At 45.1% G+C, this 17,486-nt stretch overlaps 2 protein-coding genes across 2 annotated transcripts in view; both read left to right on the top strand.

Annotated features, from left to right (window-relative positions):
• The window catches only part of col4a3 (collagen, type IV, alpha 3), a 31,843-nt gene extending 24,023 nt beyond the window's left edge, over positions 1–7,820 (top strand). Inside the window, exons 41-48 of the mRNA XM_006801215.3 lie at positions 1,605–1,676; positions 1,748–1,873; positions 2,095–2,193; positions 3,258–3,470; positions 3,691–3,868; positions 3,981–4,098; positions 4,237–4,409; positions 7,632–7,820. Of these exons, the coding sequence (XP_006801278.3) occupies positions 1,605–1,676; positions 1,748–1,873; positions 2,095–2,193; positions 3,258–3,470; positions 3,691–3,868; positions 3,981–4,098; positions 4,237–4,409; positions 7,632–7,713 (1,061 nt within the window). The 3' untranslated portion in view covers positions 7,714–7,820. The remainder of the gene's footprint in view (positions 1–1,604; positions 1,677–1,747; positions 1,874–2,094; positions 2,194–3,257; positions 3,471–3,690; positions 3,869–3,980; positions 4,099–4,236; positions 4,410–7,631) is intronic.
• Positions 7,821–15,819: 7,999 nt separating this feature from the next.
• LOC102788756 (uncharacterized) overlaps positions 15,820–17,486 on the top strand; it is a 1,742-nt gene continuing 75 nt past the window's right edge. Inside the window, exons 1-4 of the mRNA XM_006801216.3 lie at positions 15,820–16,021; positions 16,097–16,275; positions 17,121–17,326; positions 17,414–17,486. The exon at positions 17,414–17,486 is cut by the window's right edge and continues 75 nt beyond it. Of these exons, the coding sequence (XP_006801279.3) occupies positions 15,820–16,021; positions 16,097–16,275; positions 17,121–17,315 (576 nt within the window). The 3' untranslated portion in view covers positions 17,316–17,326; positions 17,414–17,486. The remainder of the gene's footprint in view (positions 16,022–16,096; positions 16,276–17,120; positions 17,327–17,413) is intronic.

Raw genomic sequence — 17,486 nt, 5'->3', positions numbered from 1 at the left:
GTGTGAGACTTTGATATTAGATAAAATGAATATTGATCAAGTTTACCTTTATGTACAGAATCTGAATATCGCAAAATATTTAATTGCAATAATATCGTATCGTATATGGTGATTCCCACCTCTACTTCTTATATTTACATGTTCAAAATAAACTTTATTCTTTTGTAATGTATGCTATGTCTTCTAATGATGCTGCCTAAGGGAAGCATGTATAATGTAAACAGAACTGGTCCTAGCACTGAACCCTGTGGAACTCCATAATTAACCTCAGTGTGTGAAGAGGACTCTCCATTTACATGCACAAACTGGAGTCTGTTAGATACGATACAAACCACTTTCTGTAGAAAGAACAGAAAGTTGCAGTTTCTTCTGTAGGAAGTGGGTTGTTTAAATTCACACAACACTCGCGCACCATGAGGTGTTTTGTCTCCATTGTACGCTCTCTACACAACAAACTGCTTCTGTCACTTTACAGCTGTTAAATTGTTCGTTTGCTGATGATACCACTGTGGTAGGTCGCATCTCTGACAGCAACAAATCTGCAGAATGAGGAAGAAGAGTTGGTGCATGGACACCAATCTGGCACTGATGTTATTCAACTCTTAAATATGCGCTGAACATCTCGTTAATTCAGTTTATGATTCTAGAATCTGAAAGTTAAATGCACTTTAACCTCCGCGTATGTATCATGCATTTGCAAAATGAATTGAACCTCCTGCACTGCTGACTGTTCCTCTCTGGACTCTTCCTTATTGCACTGAAAAGTACTTTAAAGATCACTCGTCAGTTCCATCCACCTGTATTTGGTATCATGTCTGCTGTGTGTGGATCTGTCTCGTGGTATATGCAACCACACCAAGAATAATTCAACAATCAACTGTATTGCAGAAATACTTAGGTCAGGTTCTTTCTATGCAATGACTGAAGAGTTTGGAAGGTTACAGTGTTCTGACAAACCATCCTACTTTGGCAAAGCGTCCTACCGTAAGTAGTTTATGCACATTTCTGCTGTCACAGAGTAATTGCAGCACAAATTTAAGTAGGTATGATGGTTTGCCACTTAACTTTGCCCATCAGAGTATACTTGTAGCTCATATTCATAAAGCCAGGATGGTTTGCCAGTGAATTTGGTGTTGTGTGCATACACAGACACGACGGGTAGGATGGTTTGTCAGGTAGGATGGATTCCCAGTACAACAGCACTGGTTTTAAAGGGGTTTCCAGTTACCTCCTAAGTTCAGTCCATCAGAGATTTCCCACAGACTTGCGGCACATCCTGAGATATGTCCACATTATTTTTAATAAATGTAGTTAAGCTAAAAGTGATTTGTGTATCTTAAAATAAACAAAATGACATCATCAGCATACGGTGATAGTTTAGTCTGTCTGATATTTCTTTAATTTCTCAGATTTAAACATACAGTCGTAGCGAGAGGTTCAGCAAACAGGCCTTTTTATTTCATGCAAGCAAAGTGTGCTTCGGTTAAATGTATGTATCTATATGTGTGCTAATGCTCTCTTATATATTCATGTTATTAAAAGATCTAATATTGATATCTGAAGGTGAAGCGATTAATAGAGCTGCTCTTCGTTTGTGTTTTGAGGGATGAATGGGAACAAAGGCCCAGCGGGTGGATGCGGCGTACCAGGACCTCAGGGCTGTCCTGGACAAAAAGGTAACATGGCAGAAACACACCTGCATGGTGACACATGTGTTGTATGTAATACTGAATGTTACCTCTTGCAGGAACAAAGGGGCTAAATGTAACCAGACAGTTACTGTTGTTTCCCGGAGACAAAGGCTCACCTGGAGGGCCAGGGCCCGGTGGGGAAAAAGGATTTCCAGGTTCCCCTGGGAATCATGGCCCCAAAGGTGAGTGTGGACAAAGTTGGAGATCTTACTGCAACTTCTGGTGCCTGCAAACCCGGCCTGGTCAGTCACACGAGCTTAATTAAAAACAAAGGAATAAAACTGGGGGAAACTTGTGGGGGTGTTCCCTGATCCTGGAGAGTCCTGAGAGATCCAGAGGACACAAAGCTTCAGGTACAAGCAGTGAAAGTGTGACTGAAGCAATGTTGTGTTTGTGGCTGCAGGTGTGAAGGGTCACTGTGGGAACACGGGTAAAAAAGGACAAACTGGAGGCCCTGGGATAAAAGGAGAAAAGGGAGATGGAGGAGCGCCCGGAACAAAAGGTAGAAATGTCCGACATTAAAACAAATTTAATGCTAGAAATACTCAAAATGCTGTCGAGTGAGTGTGAGTGTGAAGAGAGTTTGTGGCGTAAAACAACATTTTCAGCAATAATTCAACTGGAAAGAATCATGTTTTCTACACTGAATGGACTTTTTGATGTTGTTGCTCTTGCTGTGGTGTTGTTTCACCCTCTGATCCTGTTACGCAGCTGCGGTTTGTGTCACTCAGTGAACTTTCACACAGTTCTTTGTTGTACATGTTTTACAAATCACACATATAAGACTCGTACTTTTAAAGTTGAGTAAATCGTTCATTTGAACCTCAAGACCTTGGTGGATGTAGTAGATGGTTAACACGACCCCACTCTACCCTTCTACAGCGTTTTGTCAAAATTCAGCCGCAAACAGGAAGCCTGTGCTGGCCAAAACAGCTTAGCTGCCCTTACCTTTCCCAGCAGATGTTCCCGAACAGTCGGAAAAGCAGCCGGTTAAGTTAATGTGATGTAATGGGGAAAATCTACATCTGTGCCCCCGACCTGTTCATGCTTCAAATAGATTTTCCTCGTGTAGTGATATACCTGCTGAGGAAACGACTCTGGCAGGAGCAGGCGAGGTTAATAGAGACTTGAAACTGCCGGTACAGGACGTACATGGATGCGGTGTGACTGTAATCAGCAGTAACAGAGTAACAGAGGTCCCTACAGCTAATTAATGTTGTGTCTGGTTGCTGTCGTTTATAGAAGGTGAGCGGATAAAAAACAAACCCAAAACAAATAAATGTAGTGACGTAATGGCACATTTCTCAGTCTACCTGAAGGACCTACATAGTGATCCAGAAACTGGTGGTGAGGTCCATGTGAACGTGTTGTGATTGCTGTCTGCTCTGTCTGTAAGGAGTCTTTACTCATATGTGCCTAGAGGAACAGAATCTTCATTTTAATTTAGGGTTTGGTGGCTTTACCACCACATACAAGGCACTAACATCTCTGCCCATGTATATACACTAAATGCTGCAGCTCACTGCTGTGGTGGATCTGAAACTGCTCACTGCCTCTGTGCTTTAGGTTGTCCAGGCCCACAAGGTCCAGTTGGCTTTAAAGGTTCTCGGGGTACACCGGGTACTATGTCAGCATCACCTGAAAAGATCAGCTTCTTGTTCACCCGACACAGCCAGACGACCGACATCCCAACATGTCCTGAAGAAACAAAACTCATATACGAGGGTTACTCGCTGCTGTTCATCAACGGCAACAGTCGAGCTCACGGACAAGACTTGGGTAATCCAAGACCCTGCTTACATTTTCTATCATTCATATGAAACATTTGAGAAGTCTGAATGCTACTTTAAAAATAATGCTTGACACTAAAAAATTGGGGGAAAACAACCTGTTAAACTTCATGGGTGTGCCGACCTCATCCAGAGTTTGAATCCTTTAAATCTGTAGCACAACTGGAGACCCGAGAGGGTTCAAATAACACGTCCTTCTCTGTCTGCAGGGACGTTAGGTAGTTGTCTGAGGCGCTTCACCACCATGCCCTTCCTGATCTGCAGCCCTGGGCAGAACTGTCTCTATGCCGCACACAACGACTTGTCCTACTGGTTGTCCACAGATAAACTGGTGGCAGAAGGGCTGCCCTTCGTCACTAACGAGTCACTGAGCAACTACATCAGCCGGTAAAACACAGCCACGCACTTCCGTCTCACGCCAATACCAATGTTTCTCTACTTGTGAACATGTGATGCACCGGGCGACACGTGTTCACGGGCGCTGCTTCTCGTGCCGCAGGTGTTCTGTGTGTGAGGCCAGAGCTTCCACAGTGATCGCCGTCCACAGTCAGACCAGTATGATTCCCACCTGTCCCACCAACTGGGTCTCGCTCTGGACGGGTTACTCCTTTGTGATGGTGAGCTCATGTTTTCATATCCGCAGCTTTTTAAGGTACAATAAGCAAATAAAAACAGTTCTCTAAAGTACCAAACCAGTGTTGCAGTGGATGAACCATTGTTCTGACCTTTGACCCCAGTTGTGACTGATTCCCCAGGAAACCGGAGCAGGGGCGGAGGGGTCAGGTCAGCCTCTGGCCTCACCCGGGTCCTGTCTAGAACAGTTCAGGAAGCTCCCCTTCATTGAGTGTCATGAAAGAGGAACCTGCAACTTCTACACCAACTCCTACAGCTATTGGCTGGCTGCTCTGAACCCCAGCAACATGTTCAGGTATGACACACCTTTGCTAAGGTCACTGCTCTTTGTGTCACCATGTTAACACACAGCTCAATGCTCCAGACTAGCCAACTGCCAAAACTCTACCTGCTGAGGACCAGATGATTTTTCTTAAGAGTTGAAATATTGTGTATTTGTATACACCGTATTTGTGCAACACCTTCATGTGTGTACAGCCTGTTGGGATATACACGGCTCAGAATTTAAGGAACACTTAGAAAACACATCAGATCACAATGGGAAAGAAGTCATGCTGGGTAGTTCCACTGATATGGACTGGTTCATCATCCTAACTGACGGCAAGCAACTCACAATCTCCTGCATCACAGTTTTGTTCCATGGTAGTTAGACAACGAGAGAAAAAGGCACATGGCTGCAGCCCGGTTCGCTGAGAGAGAGACACCTGAATCAGAGCCGTCAATGTCCACCGTAAACTGCTTCGTGATATATAGGTAACCGGGACAGGTGCAGAGGTGAAGAGTTGTTTTAACGTGATGAAGGCTGTCTAGGCTTCAGGGGACCGAGTGAAAGGACTTTTGTTGAAGCTAAGGTGAGAAAGAGGTGCGGTTACCTGACTGTAGTTTCTGATGAATTAGCGTCAGAGGTTGGCAAATCTGAGGAAACATTGCAGATGCTTTCGAGACATGGGACAGACAGATTGTACGTCTTCACCTTACCTCCTGCCAAGGTTTAACCCAGGAAGGTGACAGATGGAGAGTGAAACTCAAATTTTTCTGCCTTCATGTATTGGCAGCTCTCTAGAAGACCAGTATGTAGTTGACCTTTAAATTTGGTAAATATTTCACGTTTGTTTGAAAGGTACTTCGGTTTTATTTTGAAATCCATGCTTTTATTTTGAAGCAGGAAACTGGCGCAAAACCGTTAAAGGGCTTGTTAGTAACGTTTCTTTTAGGATATGGTAAATAGTGTGCCTTAAAGTGAAAAACATGTACGTTTCCTTTGCCAATTAGTACCTGGCTGACAGTGGCACAAGGTTTGTTAATGTTTCCTTTAACGGAATAAGTTACGTGCAATATGAAGCGCCTTGAGGCGACTTTTGTTGTGATTTGGTGCTATATAAATAAAATTGAATTGAATTCAATTGAATTCAATCAAAATGTCGTTTAATAGTTTATGTGTTGTTAACCTTGACCTTGACCTTTATGTGTAGTTGTAAGTTAGTGAGGTGATATAATGAATTGAATGATGTAAATTCGATGTATATGCTATATGTGAGCAGGAGAAATTTGTTTCCTTTGATGTTATGGTATTAATATTGCTGGTTTTGTTTTGCTCCTAGCTCTTACGGTGTCTTCACTGAATGTTTCAATAAAAACTTTTCCAATAAAACCTCTGTAAAGCATCAGTATAAGAGACCATCATTCAGCCAGGGATGCTACACAGTAGGACACTTCAAACATGGATCTGATGTGTCTTGAGGATATTATCCTGATCTTTTCTACCCAACAAACATGTTAAAAAAAAATCCCTCAGTATGTCATTAGTGAGGGTCTGGAAAACCCCGGGAGCATTGGTGAGGCCCAAAGGCATCGCCAAGTACTCAAAGTGTCCGAATGGTATATTAAATGCTTCCATTCATCCGCCTCCCTGATACAAATGAGGCGATGAGGATACCATAGAGTTCATGAAAACTGTCCCTGTGAACGGTTAATGGGAGGTAATCACTACTAGTTTTTGAATGTCATTCAGTGCTCTTTAATCAATGCACGGTCCTAGTGTCTTGTCTTTCTTGGGAACGAAAAGGGAACCAGAACATACTTGGTTTGAGGGATGGATGATGCCGGCAGCTAACAACTTACAGCTGGAAAGGGAGGCAATGGAGAGGTGTCTTGAGGGTATCGGAGCTCTGGAGAGAAGGTCACCACAACCATAGCGACGCGACAGGCTTGATCTTTATTGAAAACTTCTTGAAGGTTGTGTTACTCAGTGGGAATGGAGGACAGATGGTGAATCGGGTGGTGAGGGAAATTCGTGTGAGCTGGACGGTAGCGCCGATCTTGGGCAGTTGACCAGACTGAACAGACTCCAGCTTGCAGCCTCATCACTGGGCCAGTCTATATGGGTTTCTTTAGCCGTGGATAGCTGAAGATCAGAGGGGTCTGAGGGGGAAGCAGAAGTGTGGAATGAGTCTCTGCGATTACCAAAGAAAACTAAGTGGACTGGTTCCACTTGATGAGTGATCGAGGTTAAACTTTGGTTATTGAGAACAGTTGCAGGAATGGGAGGTTGAAGAGGAACAAGTGGGAGAGCTGGTTGTTTGCTCAATTTTCAGGAAGAGGCCAGGGAGAAAGGTATGCTTCAGCCCATGCCAGTGCATTTCCTCTCAGCTGTCCAACAAAATAGGAGTTTCAAAGCATCGACCGAAAACAAGCGAGCACTGTAACAAATCCTCCACACACCAACCCAACTCACCCAGAGACAGCATTGTGGAAAACGGGTTGACAGGGGGAAAAGGCGGAGAAGCCCCTATGGTGGCGGTGGATGGAGAAGGATACGTAGGTGCACGTGGCTGACTAGGACCAGGAGTGCCTTCAGAACAGAAACTACAGTTTGTGGATAGAAATTTTACACTGATTACTTAAAAACTTAAAGTCAAGACATGTTGACTGAACCACGACTGCCTGCTTCGCGATTGCCGTCTGAATTGGGTCCATTTCTTCAGCCAGTTCATACTTTCAAGGTCAGAAGGATCCAAGTGCAGACACAACACAGAGCAGTAATAAGATTTCCCAAGTTTTAATGAAAATGCAGAATAACCAATGGCAAGACGTGAAGACGTGGCGGGGGATCTCTGATGAGGAAACGCTGAAAACTGAAGAAGAGCGAAGCGGTAGTGGAAAGATCCTGGTTATTGATCTGTAGCTTTAGGTGGAGACATAAAGCTGTGGAGGGAGGGTGGGGTAGCTGGGTGGGCGTCCAAGTGGTGAGTGAGTGGAATTCCAGAAACAGAATACGGAGTTGTGAACGAGTCACGTGGTGACTTGACGAGATGGCTGTGGGACACGAGATTAAGAAACAAGAAGTTACGAGGCCTGGTTATCACCATGGCGATCTGGTGAAGAACTGATGGCAGTGCTGGTCTTAAGTATGGTCCTGCTGATTGCCAGAGATGGCTCCGCCCCCAAAGGGCTGGGCTTTGACAGAAAAACATCATTACACTGACTACTTCCTGTTTGTATTTCTCTCTGTGTGCAGTCGACCGCAGCTCTGGAGAGACTCGGGACCCCTTCCAGGTAACCGGATCAGCCGCTGCCGCGTCTGCATGAACCAGATATGATTTACTGCTGCGCCTCCTGCTGTAAATACGACTGCTGTTCACATTACTACTGAGTCATACTACTGATAATAATAATGACTATTAATATTTTAATACATGATAATATATTATACCGTAATAGTTCTGCTGATGTCCTCTGTGCAGCGCTGTGTGCTCAGAGAGGCTCCGCCTGCTTTCTCTTATTCAGGCGGAGCTTGTTTATACTTTCATCTTTCATTGTTTAAGAAAAAAAGAAGATTCTTTGGGTGAATTTTGTGAACTTTATTCTGTTTAATAAAAAATGTTTTCTAGAAGTCTCCTGTGAGCCGTCCTGTTTATTCTCACCACATGCACTATATGCAATACTTCACCTGTTCATTCAAGCACTTTTTTCTGTTTAACATCACACTGATGGATCCATCAGAGAGGTTCAGCATCTTGCCCGAGGATACTTTGGCAGACTGGACCCGCTCTACCTCCTGAGCTGCAGCCATCACTGCAAACTTTGCAAAGACCTGTCAGCATCTTTAGACGTCGCTCTGTCTTTAAACATGAAGATTTATAGTTTAAAATAAAGATGTCTGACTTCCTCAAACTGTGAGAGAGGCAGACGCTGCTTCCCCAGATGTTTTGGTGTCGACATTATCACAGAGCTGCTGCAGATGTGCGGAGGCCGTCTGAGTGCAGTGAACTCATCCTCATTCTGACTGAGCATTGAGACATCAAGCTCAGCAACAGCAATCGGGTGGTGTTTCGACGATGCCCCCACACCATCACACCAGCAGCAGCGTGAGCTGGTGACGCGGCCAGATGCATCCACGCCGTTTCCTCCAGACTCTGAGCCGATCACCTGAACATTGCAGCAGAAATCGAGACTCGTCAGTGCAGGAAACGTTTTCTGACCGCCTGTATGACAGCAGTGGCCTTCTGCTTCAGCTTCCACATGTTGTGCAGGGATGAAGCAGTTTATTTATCTCACCTTTGAGAGTGAGAAAAGATCCCAGTGGAGACGATGTGGGCTCACCAGAGCAGCTCTCTTTGTCTCAGCCAATCGAGACAGAGGCTGCAAATACGTTCTTCATGACGATCGGTCCCACCTCAGATTCCACCGCTAGCAGCACGCTTGTTGTTGTGGAAATAAAGTGAGGTGCACACCACCGGGCTGAGAACACACATGAAGTTTCCTCCACAGGTTGGTGGCAGCTGTGCCCGTCGTACAGTAAGAACTAAAAATACTAAAAGTTTTACCAACAATAAAAACTAACGTGATGTGAGATTATAAAAACTGAACTACAGTAGCTGATACACACACAGTCTTTGCACTGCAGGTCCAAACACCTGCACAGCGTAACAGCTGCGATGCATCAGATCGGCTCTGAAAGCACGACAGATGGGAGGATTTGGGCTCTTTAACATGTGTTTGGTGGAAGAATACTCTGCTTGGCACAGCATGCATCACTGTCAAACGCCACAGTCCTTTAAATCCTCCCATTTTGCTGAGAAAAGGTGAAAACGACCTGATCTTTCAGCTTTAAATCCTGTTTGGTCCAAACTAGCACCTCAGAGAAGTGACAGAGGAGGAAAACTCAGATACCAGGTGTGACGGACTCTCTCTGTGCCTCAGTGTGAAAAGGCAAACCGAACCAGGCATGAAGAAGGCTAATGCATGGTCTCACTGTGTCCAGACTGACGCTGCTGAGGGTTGTTATTCAGCGTACGCCTGATCGTCCTCGGCTTACAGTCTGTCAGAAACATGCAGACTGCAGTCGTGCTGTTCGACCTGTAGACGTCTGTGCCTCTTGGTTTATTTTGCATTTCCACAACAGTGCAGTCCTGATGAATTGGACCGTCAAAAGTCCTCCAGCGGTCTGAAGTTTGAAGCCTAATCTTGAAAGTAGAGATAGTGTCTGTCTCCTGAATCCAAACTGGAAGCTGGTTCCACCGAAGAGGGGCCTGAAAACTGAAGGCTCTGCCTCCCATTCTACTTTTAAATACTCTAGGAACAACAAGTAGGCCTGCAGAGCGAGAGCGAAGTGCTCTGATAGGGTGTTTGCTTTACAAATGTTTTCTAAAAATTGTCTGCATGAAAGAAACATGTAACCGACGTCCCAGCACTGATTAATGACCTTGTTTTGTCTGATATCTGTGTGGCTGCAGGACGCTGTGAGCGGCCCTCTAATGCATTTTCATATCTAAAGATTAGCGCAGCAGATAAGTGATTTCTCTTACTAATGTTGCTCAGTGTTCAAAAACAACAAGACGACTCATGAAATTTCATTTTAAAGCTTAAATCTGAGGCGTTGGCGGCGGCGGTCGAGTCGGTTAACGTTCCCGCTCACGCTGAGGGCGTGATGCGAGCGCTCGGGTCCAAATTACAGTAATCGTTGTGTTTGTGACTTCACACGGTGACTCAGGGTGGAAACAAAAACATCACAGGGGGGAGCGTGATGTCATCGCTTTCCATCGCGTGTGTGTGTTCATGCCGGCGGCTCCTTAGCAATGGCTGTTTGCTGTTAATGTGTTGCCACGGCAACCGGCAGCTGATAATGCGTTGTTCATTATCATCCAGAGAAGATGATGAAGACGAAGACGGTGAAGGAGAAAATGTGTGTGGAGCCCAGAATCACAGATTGATCTCAGATCTTTCTGTGACGATGCCGAGCAGGAGGAAGGTTCATCAACATGAAACTGACTCTTAGACAAAATCACAACATAATGGGGAATAGATCTCAGCGACTATGTGGAAGGACGTGCACATAGTGCAACAGCAGAAAGAGAAGCAGCAACATATCAGACGTGTCCTTCTGAAAAAGATAAAAGCAAGAAAGTAAAATCTAAGAGAACTTTTGTTCAATTAGAACAAATTTCTTTCAGTTCTGAACGAACGTGATCGGCTCAGATCAGTCACCTGGAACATGAACAGAGCAAAGGGAGAACTTTTAAAAATCGCAGTTTTCTGTTGCTGCTCTGGTTAAAGTGGGATTCAGCAGGTGCAGGAACCCTGAAATCAGCTGATGTTCGTCCTCTGCTCTGTTCATGCTGTCTTTCTACACAGCTGAAGGTGGAGTTCAGTTTACACTTGATGTAAACTAACTGTGACCATGAAACCAGGCCACTGTGCAGCAAGTGAACCTGTTTATCCTGCACGAACCTGCAGAGGGTTTTCATGCAGCCTTTAAATATCAAAGTTAGCCTGCATCAGTGCGATTAGCAGCAGCTTTCACAACATGAAGAAACATAATGTTTACAGATTTAAAACAAGAAGACTTACATGTCTTTGAAGCGAGCGAAGCTAACGTTCACCTTCCTGATGGCTGGATGTGTAAAGCGCTTTGGGGTCCTTAGGGACTAGAAAAGCGCTTTACAAATACAGGCCATTTACCATTCCTCTTCCTGTTAAATCAGCAGCTGGACCTTTAGCGGACCTTTAGACAAACTGCACACACACAACCTGCGTCTCAGTGTGTGGCTGCATCCTCCTGAGGACCCGGGCCGAGAAGACCGAGACGGCCGGAAGTGAGCGGCTGTGAAATTGGACGGTCAAACCTTCAGATCTGCGTCACCGCTGTCTAAATATAACAGCACACCGGAGTAAACTCTCGACCATCTCACACTTATGATAATCAGTTAAGTCTGTTTGACGTTTATTCAGCTGTGTGAAAACTATAACTTTAATCTCAGCCAAACAGATTCACTCAGGAACAAATCAAACACTGAAAGAAGCCAAACAACAACAGTTTAAGTTATCTGAGTGACTTATAAGTCTGAAAACAACGTGCCAGGAGTTTGCCGTTCTCGCCCGGTCAGCTCTCGAGCTGGTGGGTAACAGACGTCTCTGAAAACATCGGAGCACTTTTGCAAACGTGATGTCCTGATAAATCTGCAGATATTTGAAGTTTACAGCTACATTCTCGCCTGAAACTATCTTAAAAATGTATTTTGCGACACAGAAAGAGTAATATGAGTAATATTAAAACTAAGTAGTGGCCGACATTGTTGGAAACTGGAGTTTGGCTGGGCCGCGCTATGAATTCTGGGATATGGTGGGCCACGAAGGACACACCCGACCCATCCTTCAAATTCGGGGAAATGAAGGACGCATTGATATCGTCGTGTTGGTGTTGTTCCCAGATCAACATACTAAAGGTTGTTCCAGGATCAACATAGCAAGTGACCAATCAAAATGTTGTGACGTCATACTTTTGCGACTTTGGGAAAAACCGCCGTAAAACAAAAAACTGTACTTAAGAGAAAGCGCCTCTGTCCACCGATCAACGGATCCTGACCCTTTAATAAATGTTGAGCAGAACTGATATTGTCCGTGCAACATTGGAATTTCATAAATGCACGAATGGCTTGGAGCGCCAAAAAATAACGTCACAACAATGTGATTGGTCACTTGCAATGTTGATCCTGGAACAACATTTACTATGTTGTTCCAGGATCAACACCATCATGATGATATCAGATCATCCACAGCCTTTGTCGCCTCGCTGTGACGTTATCGGCCTGCAGCCCATGAATTGTGACAAACCTGCAGACACCTGCACTCCTTGTGGCCCATTTTAACCTGACTACAAATGATGCATACAGTTTTGCCTCTTTTATCTCTTTTCGGGACTTAAATGTTGGTAATTATGACCCATCAGGACTGCCTTTGCTGCGTTACTGTTTAGGCTTGAAGGTGCACAGTTGATGTGAAATAATAACTTCCCTCAAATGTGTTAAAGTAACGAGCCTGTTTTTAAAATGTGAGGAGTAGAAAGTTCAGATATTTGTGTTAAAAAGTAGGTAGTCCAGTAAAGTACAGATACCGGAAAAATTCTCTTTAAGTACAATAAATAAGTAAGAATGCAGACATTGATGTGCTTTATTAATTTTTAAAACTAATTTCCTGAATGTGTCGTATTAATGTTCTTCTTTGGTTCCTCCTCTGCTGAGGTGGAAACAGAAACCTGTCCAACCTCCATCCACACAAACTGAAGAAAATACTGTGGCAATAAATTCTCAGTGATGTGGTCTTTCCATCGAAAGTCTGACAACTTTTAAAACATTTTCTTTTCAGCCATCTCTGATTGACATAAGAATACAAAATAAATAAAAAGACACATTTTATGGTCCAAAGTTTGAAGCCTAATCTTGAAAGTAGAGATAGTGTCTGTCTCCTGAGTCCAAACTGGAAGCTGGTTCCACAGAAGAGGGGCCTGAAAACTGAAGGCTCTGCCTCCCATTCTACTTTTAAAGTCAGAACAGGGGACACGTTTATTATGTTCATGGCATGAGAAGATGAGAGCTTTTAACCCCAGGATGCGTTCTTCCTTCTCAGCTCACTACAGGTCTCCATCCTCAGAAACAGCTACATAGAAGTTAAGACTCACTAACACTATTAACTAACATGAGCTGTGAGCTCAGTTTCATGATCGTTAACATGCAAATCGTTGTTGCAGCAGCTGTAAATGTGAACAGCCCAAAACTTTTGCATTATTTATTACATAAAACTCAGAACTAGGCATCAGTTATGTTACACGTTTGTGCAGTTATATATGTTCTTGGTTTGAGAAATGCAGCCGACTCTCTGCACTCACACTCTCTGTGAGTGCAGAGAGTCAGGGAAAGACTGCGATCGCAGCGTTGTCAGACAGGCGCTCCTGAGGCTCGCTCCGTTTGCACCTCCTCCACTTCTCAAAGCAGCGCTCGTTCCTGAGAGGAAGCTCCAAGAACTATGATTCACACGCTAGTGTGGTGCAAGTGTCCATCGCTACACAGCTGTTCAGTTTACAAGGTTGGAGAAACGCAGCGGACTCTGAGGATGAGTGATGAACTCACTGAACACGTTCCATCAACTTTATTTAGAGCATGTTCATCTTCTGGATTATTGAGCATCAGAACAACTAATGCTGGCTATCAGCAAACTGTGTAGGTGCAGTCGTGGCTCAAGAGTTGGGAGTTCGTCTTGTAACCGGAAGGTTGCCGGTTCAAGCCCCGGCTCGGACAGCCTCGTCATTGTGTTCTTGGGCAAGACACTTCACCCGTTGCCTACTGGTGTTGGCCAGAGGGGCCGATGGTGCGATATTGTCAGTCTGCCCCAGGGCAGCTGTGGCTACAACTGTAGCTGCCTGTATAAATGCAATCCATTATCATTAGGTACATCACACACAGATACTAATAAGTAAGAAGAAATACCTGTACAGTAACCTCACAGCAGCCATATTATTGGTCAGGTGATCCCTTCCACAGAGCCGTTTCCCCTCGTCATGAAAGGTGTGTGAACCATCCAACAATCACGACTTACCTCTGTTTCTATCATTGTGTCGTATCCCACCTTCACGTGTTGTCTCGCTGTGATCCGGCTGAGCCAGAGCAGCTCCACCGGGCACAAGCACGCTCACTTTAAATAACTTTAAACTGTTGTTGTCATATTTTGTGTTCTGTTTTTGATTAAAAGCCAGTAACAACACTACAAAACTCTCCACACCCGTACGAGCGCGGCTGCTGTGAGCAGAGGAGGCTGAAGGGAAAGCAGAAGTAACCTGTTACACGTCCTGTGAGTGTTTGTGTCATTCAGGCCTGAGAGTGTCAGTTTGTCCTCAGTGAAACGAGGCGCTGCAGTAAAAATGTCAGAGCACTGCGGAGTGATAATCAGCTGCAAAAGGTCCCACAGCAGAGAGAGGTCAGAGGTCACAGAGGAACAATGAGGGGAGCTGCAGTGTTTGTGCAGATAATCCATCCCGCAGCACCAGATTGGATCAGGCTGGATTGGATAGCCTTTATTGTCCTCAAGGGACCAGCCAGCGAGATAGCATTAAACACATGAAAGACAGGCACGGGAACTCGGTGGGTGTCTGCTCTCACACGTTGGATCTAGCTTGTTCCGGCGCATCCCACAGATACTCGATCAGATCGGGATCTTGGAAGTCTAGAGGCAGAGTTGACCTCTTTGTAGTTTCTGCAGTGGTTTTAGCAGAATGGTGGCCTCTGATGGGGGAGACCCCTACCATATAAGGGCAGGGGGTTTGTAAATGTCATCAATAAAACTGTCAAATAATAATGTGGGTGCAAAAGAAAACATGCAACATGCTCCTGATTCACTCATTCATCCTTCAATTTGCAACTCAAATGTACTTAAATAGCACAAACTCACAGCACCTGGCGACAGTGGGAAGGAAGAACTCCCTTTTAACAGGAAGAAGCAGGTTTGGGGTGGAGTGAGGAGGAGCTGCTTTATTCCTTTTCTTTTGTAAAGGTCCTTGGGTTAAAGGAACTGCAGAAATCAACGTTTCTGTTATTATTATGACTACAAAGATGGCCGTCTGAAAACAGCTTCGGCCATTCTGAAACTTGAAAGTAGAACAGTCATCAAATTCACCCATGTTTTATTCATCTGGAGTGATGTCATCAGTTTTACTTAAATTCGTAGCAAAGAGGCAGAGGGGTCACCGCTAACCTGGTGCTGGTTACTGTAGCATTAGCCAAACTGCTAACAACTCATCCAAACAGCAGGGAGAAAAACGTCTTTCCTTTTTTTTGTTCTGCTCATTAAACTGGGCAGACTGGATTTAGCACAAATATTTGAAAGTGTAAAATGTGAACATTTAACGCTCCTGCTTTTATTCCCCTGAGGAAGATCAGTCGTGTTCCTCCTGAAATATAATATCAGGATCTGTTCTCGCGGCGTGTGCATCGTGAAGAGCTGCGCTGCTTATTGCGAGCCGTTATCTAAAGTGCTTCCTCTGAAGTTGGACTTGAATCGAGTGTTATTTTACGCTCTGCTGGGACTGCGTTGAGTCATCCGTGTTGGTGGGATTCCCTGATGTCATTTCCACTCCGTCTCCCTGCAGAAGAACATTTGAAAGCAGCACAAAGTGTTTTTCGACGGTATAAAAGTCGTGTTTGTTCTGACTAAATGTTGAGTGGGCGACTCTGCTGCTGCCTCTTTGTTTAATGGAGATATCAGCGAGTGCTAATGAAGTCTGCTAATCCTCTGAACGCTCCGTTAATTCCCGTCCTCTTCAGCCCGACGTTCCGCTGTTGTATTTGCCGGAGATGAGCGGCGGCAGCTGCGGCGCGCTGCTGCTGATAGGTTTATTGTTTTATTGCTCGGCTTCCATTTAAAGTCAATAAGGATTAATGGACTTTTGTTTAACTTGTAAGTCAGAGTTCCTTCATCACCTTGCAGCTCGCCAGCTGTCAATCAGCCACGCGGCATCATGTGACCCACAGGAGGAGGAGCACCAGGCTTCAAAAGGGCAGCACCCACAGCACCAGGACCAGAGAGAGCCAAGAACCAGAACCAGCACCAGGACCAGCAGAAGAAACCAGACCAGCACCAGTAGGAGCTTCTCCTTCTCCACTGTTTTTCTTGGTTCTTTTCCTCTTTTAACGTCTTCTTCTTGCTCTCCTCCAGGTATGCAGTGTGTACGTTGTCCCGCCATTTTGGTTCTCGTGGCACTGGTTCTGTGCAGTACCGGAGTTTCCTCTCAGCCAGACAGAGACCAGCTGCAGGACCCGGACCTGGAGCTGGAGCTGGAGCTGCGCAATCACCGGCTGCTGCAACGACCTCGCAGCGCAGGGTTCCTGTCACAGGTGAGACCGAGCACCCTGACAGCTCGCAGCATCGTTTTAGTGCGCCCTTACTTTGAAGGAACAGTGGGGAAACAGCTCCCTTCAGATTAAAGCGTCACGATGATGAGGCTCTGTTAGTGAGATGTTTTATTATCTCTGGAGCCGGGCTAGCTGTCTCCCTCTTATTCAACGTGTTTTATGCTAAGCAAAGGTAGCAGAAAAGACAGTTCGAGGGTTCCAAGTATTTCTTCAAAGTTCTGCTTCAGCTCCATATTTCTATTCTTTAACTCTGCCAGAGGAGCTTTGCATGATTCACAGCTCAGAATAATCCTTCTTTATCTGAGGGCATTGGTGCAGCTCCTCCCCCTTTCCCATCTGCCTTCATTGAATCAAACTCTGATTGGCTGCTGAATGTGTGGGTGGGACTTGTGTTTGCCGAGATGATTATATCAGGATATTTGCTCTCCGTGACATCATAGAGACACAAAGTGGAAAAAACAAAAATAGAAACAAACAGTGATTTACAATAGAAGTTAAAACTGGACAGTTTCTTTCTTCTTATGATTTCTTCTCTTTTCATCCACATTAATGTTTTGAAACAGCAGGTCAGTTCAGATCAAATGTGTCTTCTTGGGAAGATCCCAGAAAAACTTCCAAGTTGCTCTAAACAGTTCTGAGATCTTCTGCTTGGTTACTATTAGTTGTGTCCTAATCCATGCTGAGTCATTCTGAGCTGCTCTAAACTCGTTCATCACTGTTCTCCCAGGTGCACCACGTGGTTCCAAAAAGTGATCTAAACTGTTCTAGCTGCTCGTAGCTGTGCTAAAGGGTCTGCTTTGGTGCTAAATTGATTTCTGGATCCTCAGGAGTGGAGCAAACGTGCGGTGGAGGACCTGCTCGCTCAGATGTCTCTGCCTGAGGCCGACGTCCAGCGGGAAGCTGAGGCGACAGGAGGGAGGATGAACCTGGAGCGGTCTGCCGACCAACCCAACAACATACCCCCCCGCGAACGCAAGGCCGGCTGCAAGAACTTCTACTGGAAGGGCCTCACTTCCTGTTAAAGCCCCCCCAGGTACGTGACCACCTGCTTAAGCTACACCTACAAACTATACCAGTTAACCTGGATACCAACCTGCTGTCTCTTCTTTTTTGCTTCCAGATGAGGCCACGCCTTCCTAAGACCAGTGGACCAATCCCCTATCACCTGGCCTTCACCTGAGAGATTGGATGGA

The sequence above is a fragment of the Neolamprologus brichardi genome, chromosome 14 (assembly GCF_056152115.1).
Source record: "Neolamprologus brichardi isolate AB-2024 chromosome 14, ASM5615211v1, whole genome shotgun sequence".
In the NCBI taxonomy this organism is placed as follows: Eukaryota; Metazoa; Chordata; class Actinopteri; order Cichliformes; family Cichlidae; genus Neolamprologus; species Neolamprologus brichardi.
This window is presented reverse-complemented; position numbering and strand designations above follow the sequence as displayed.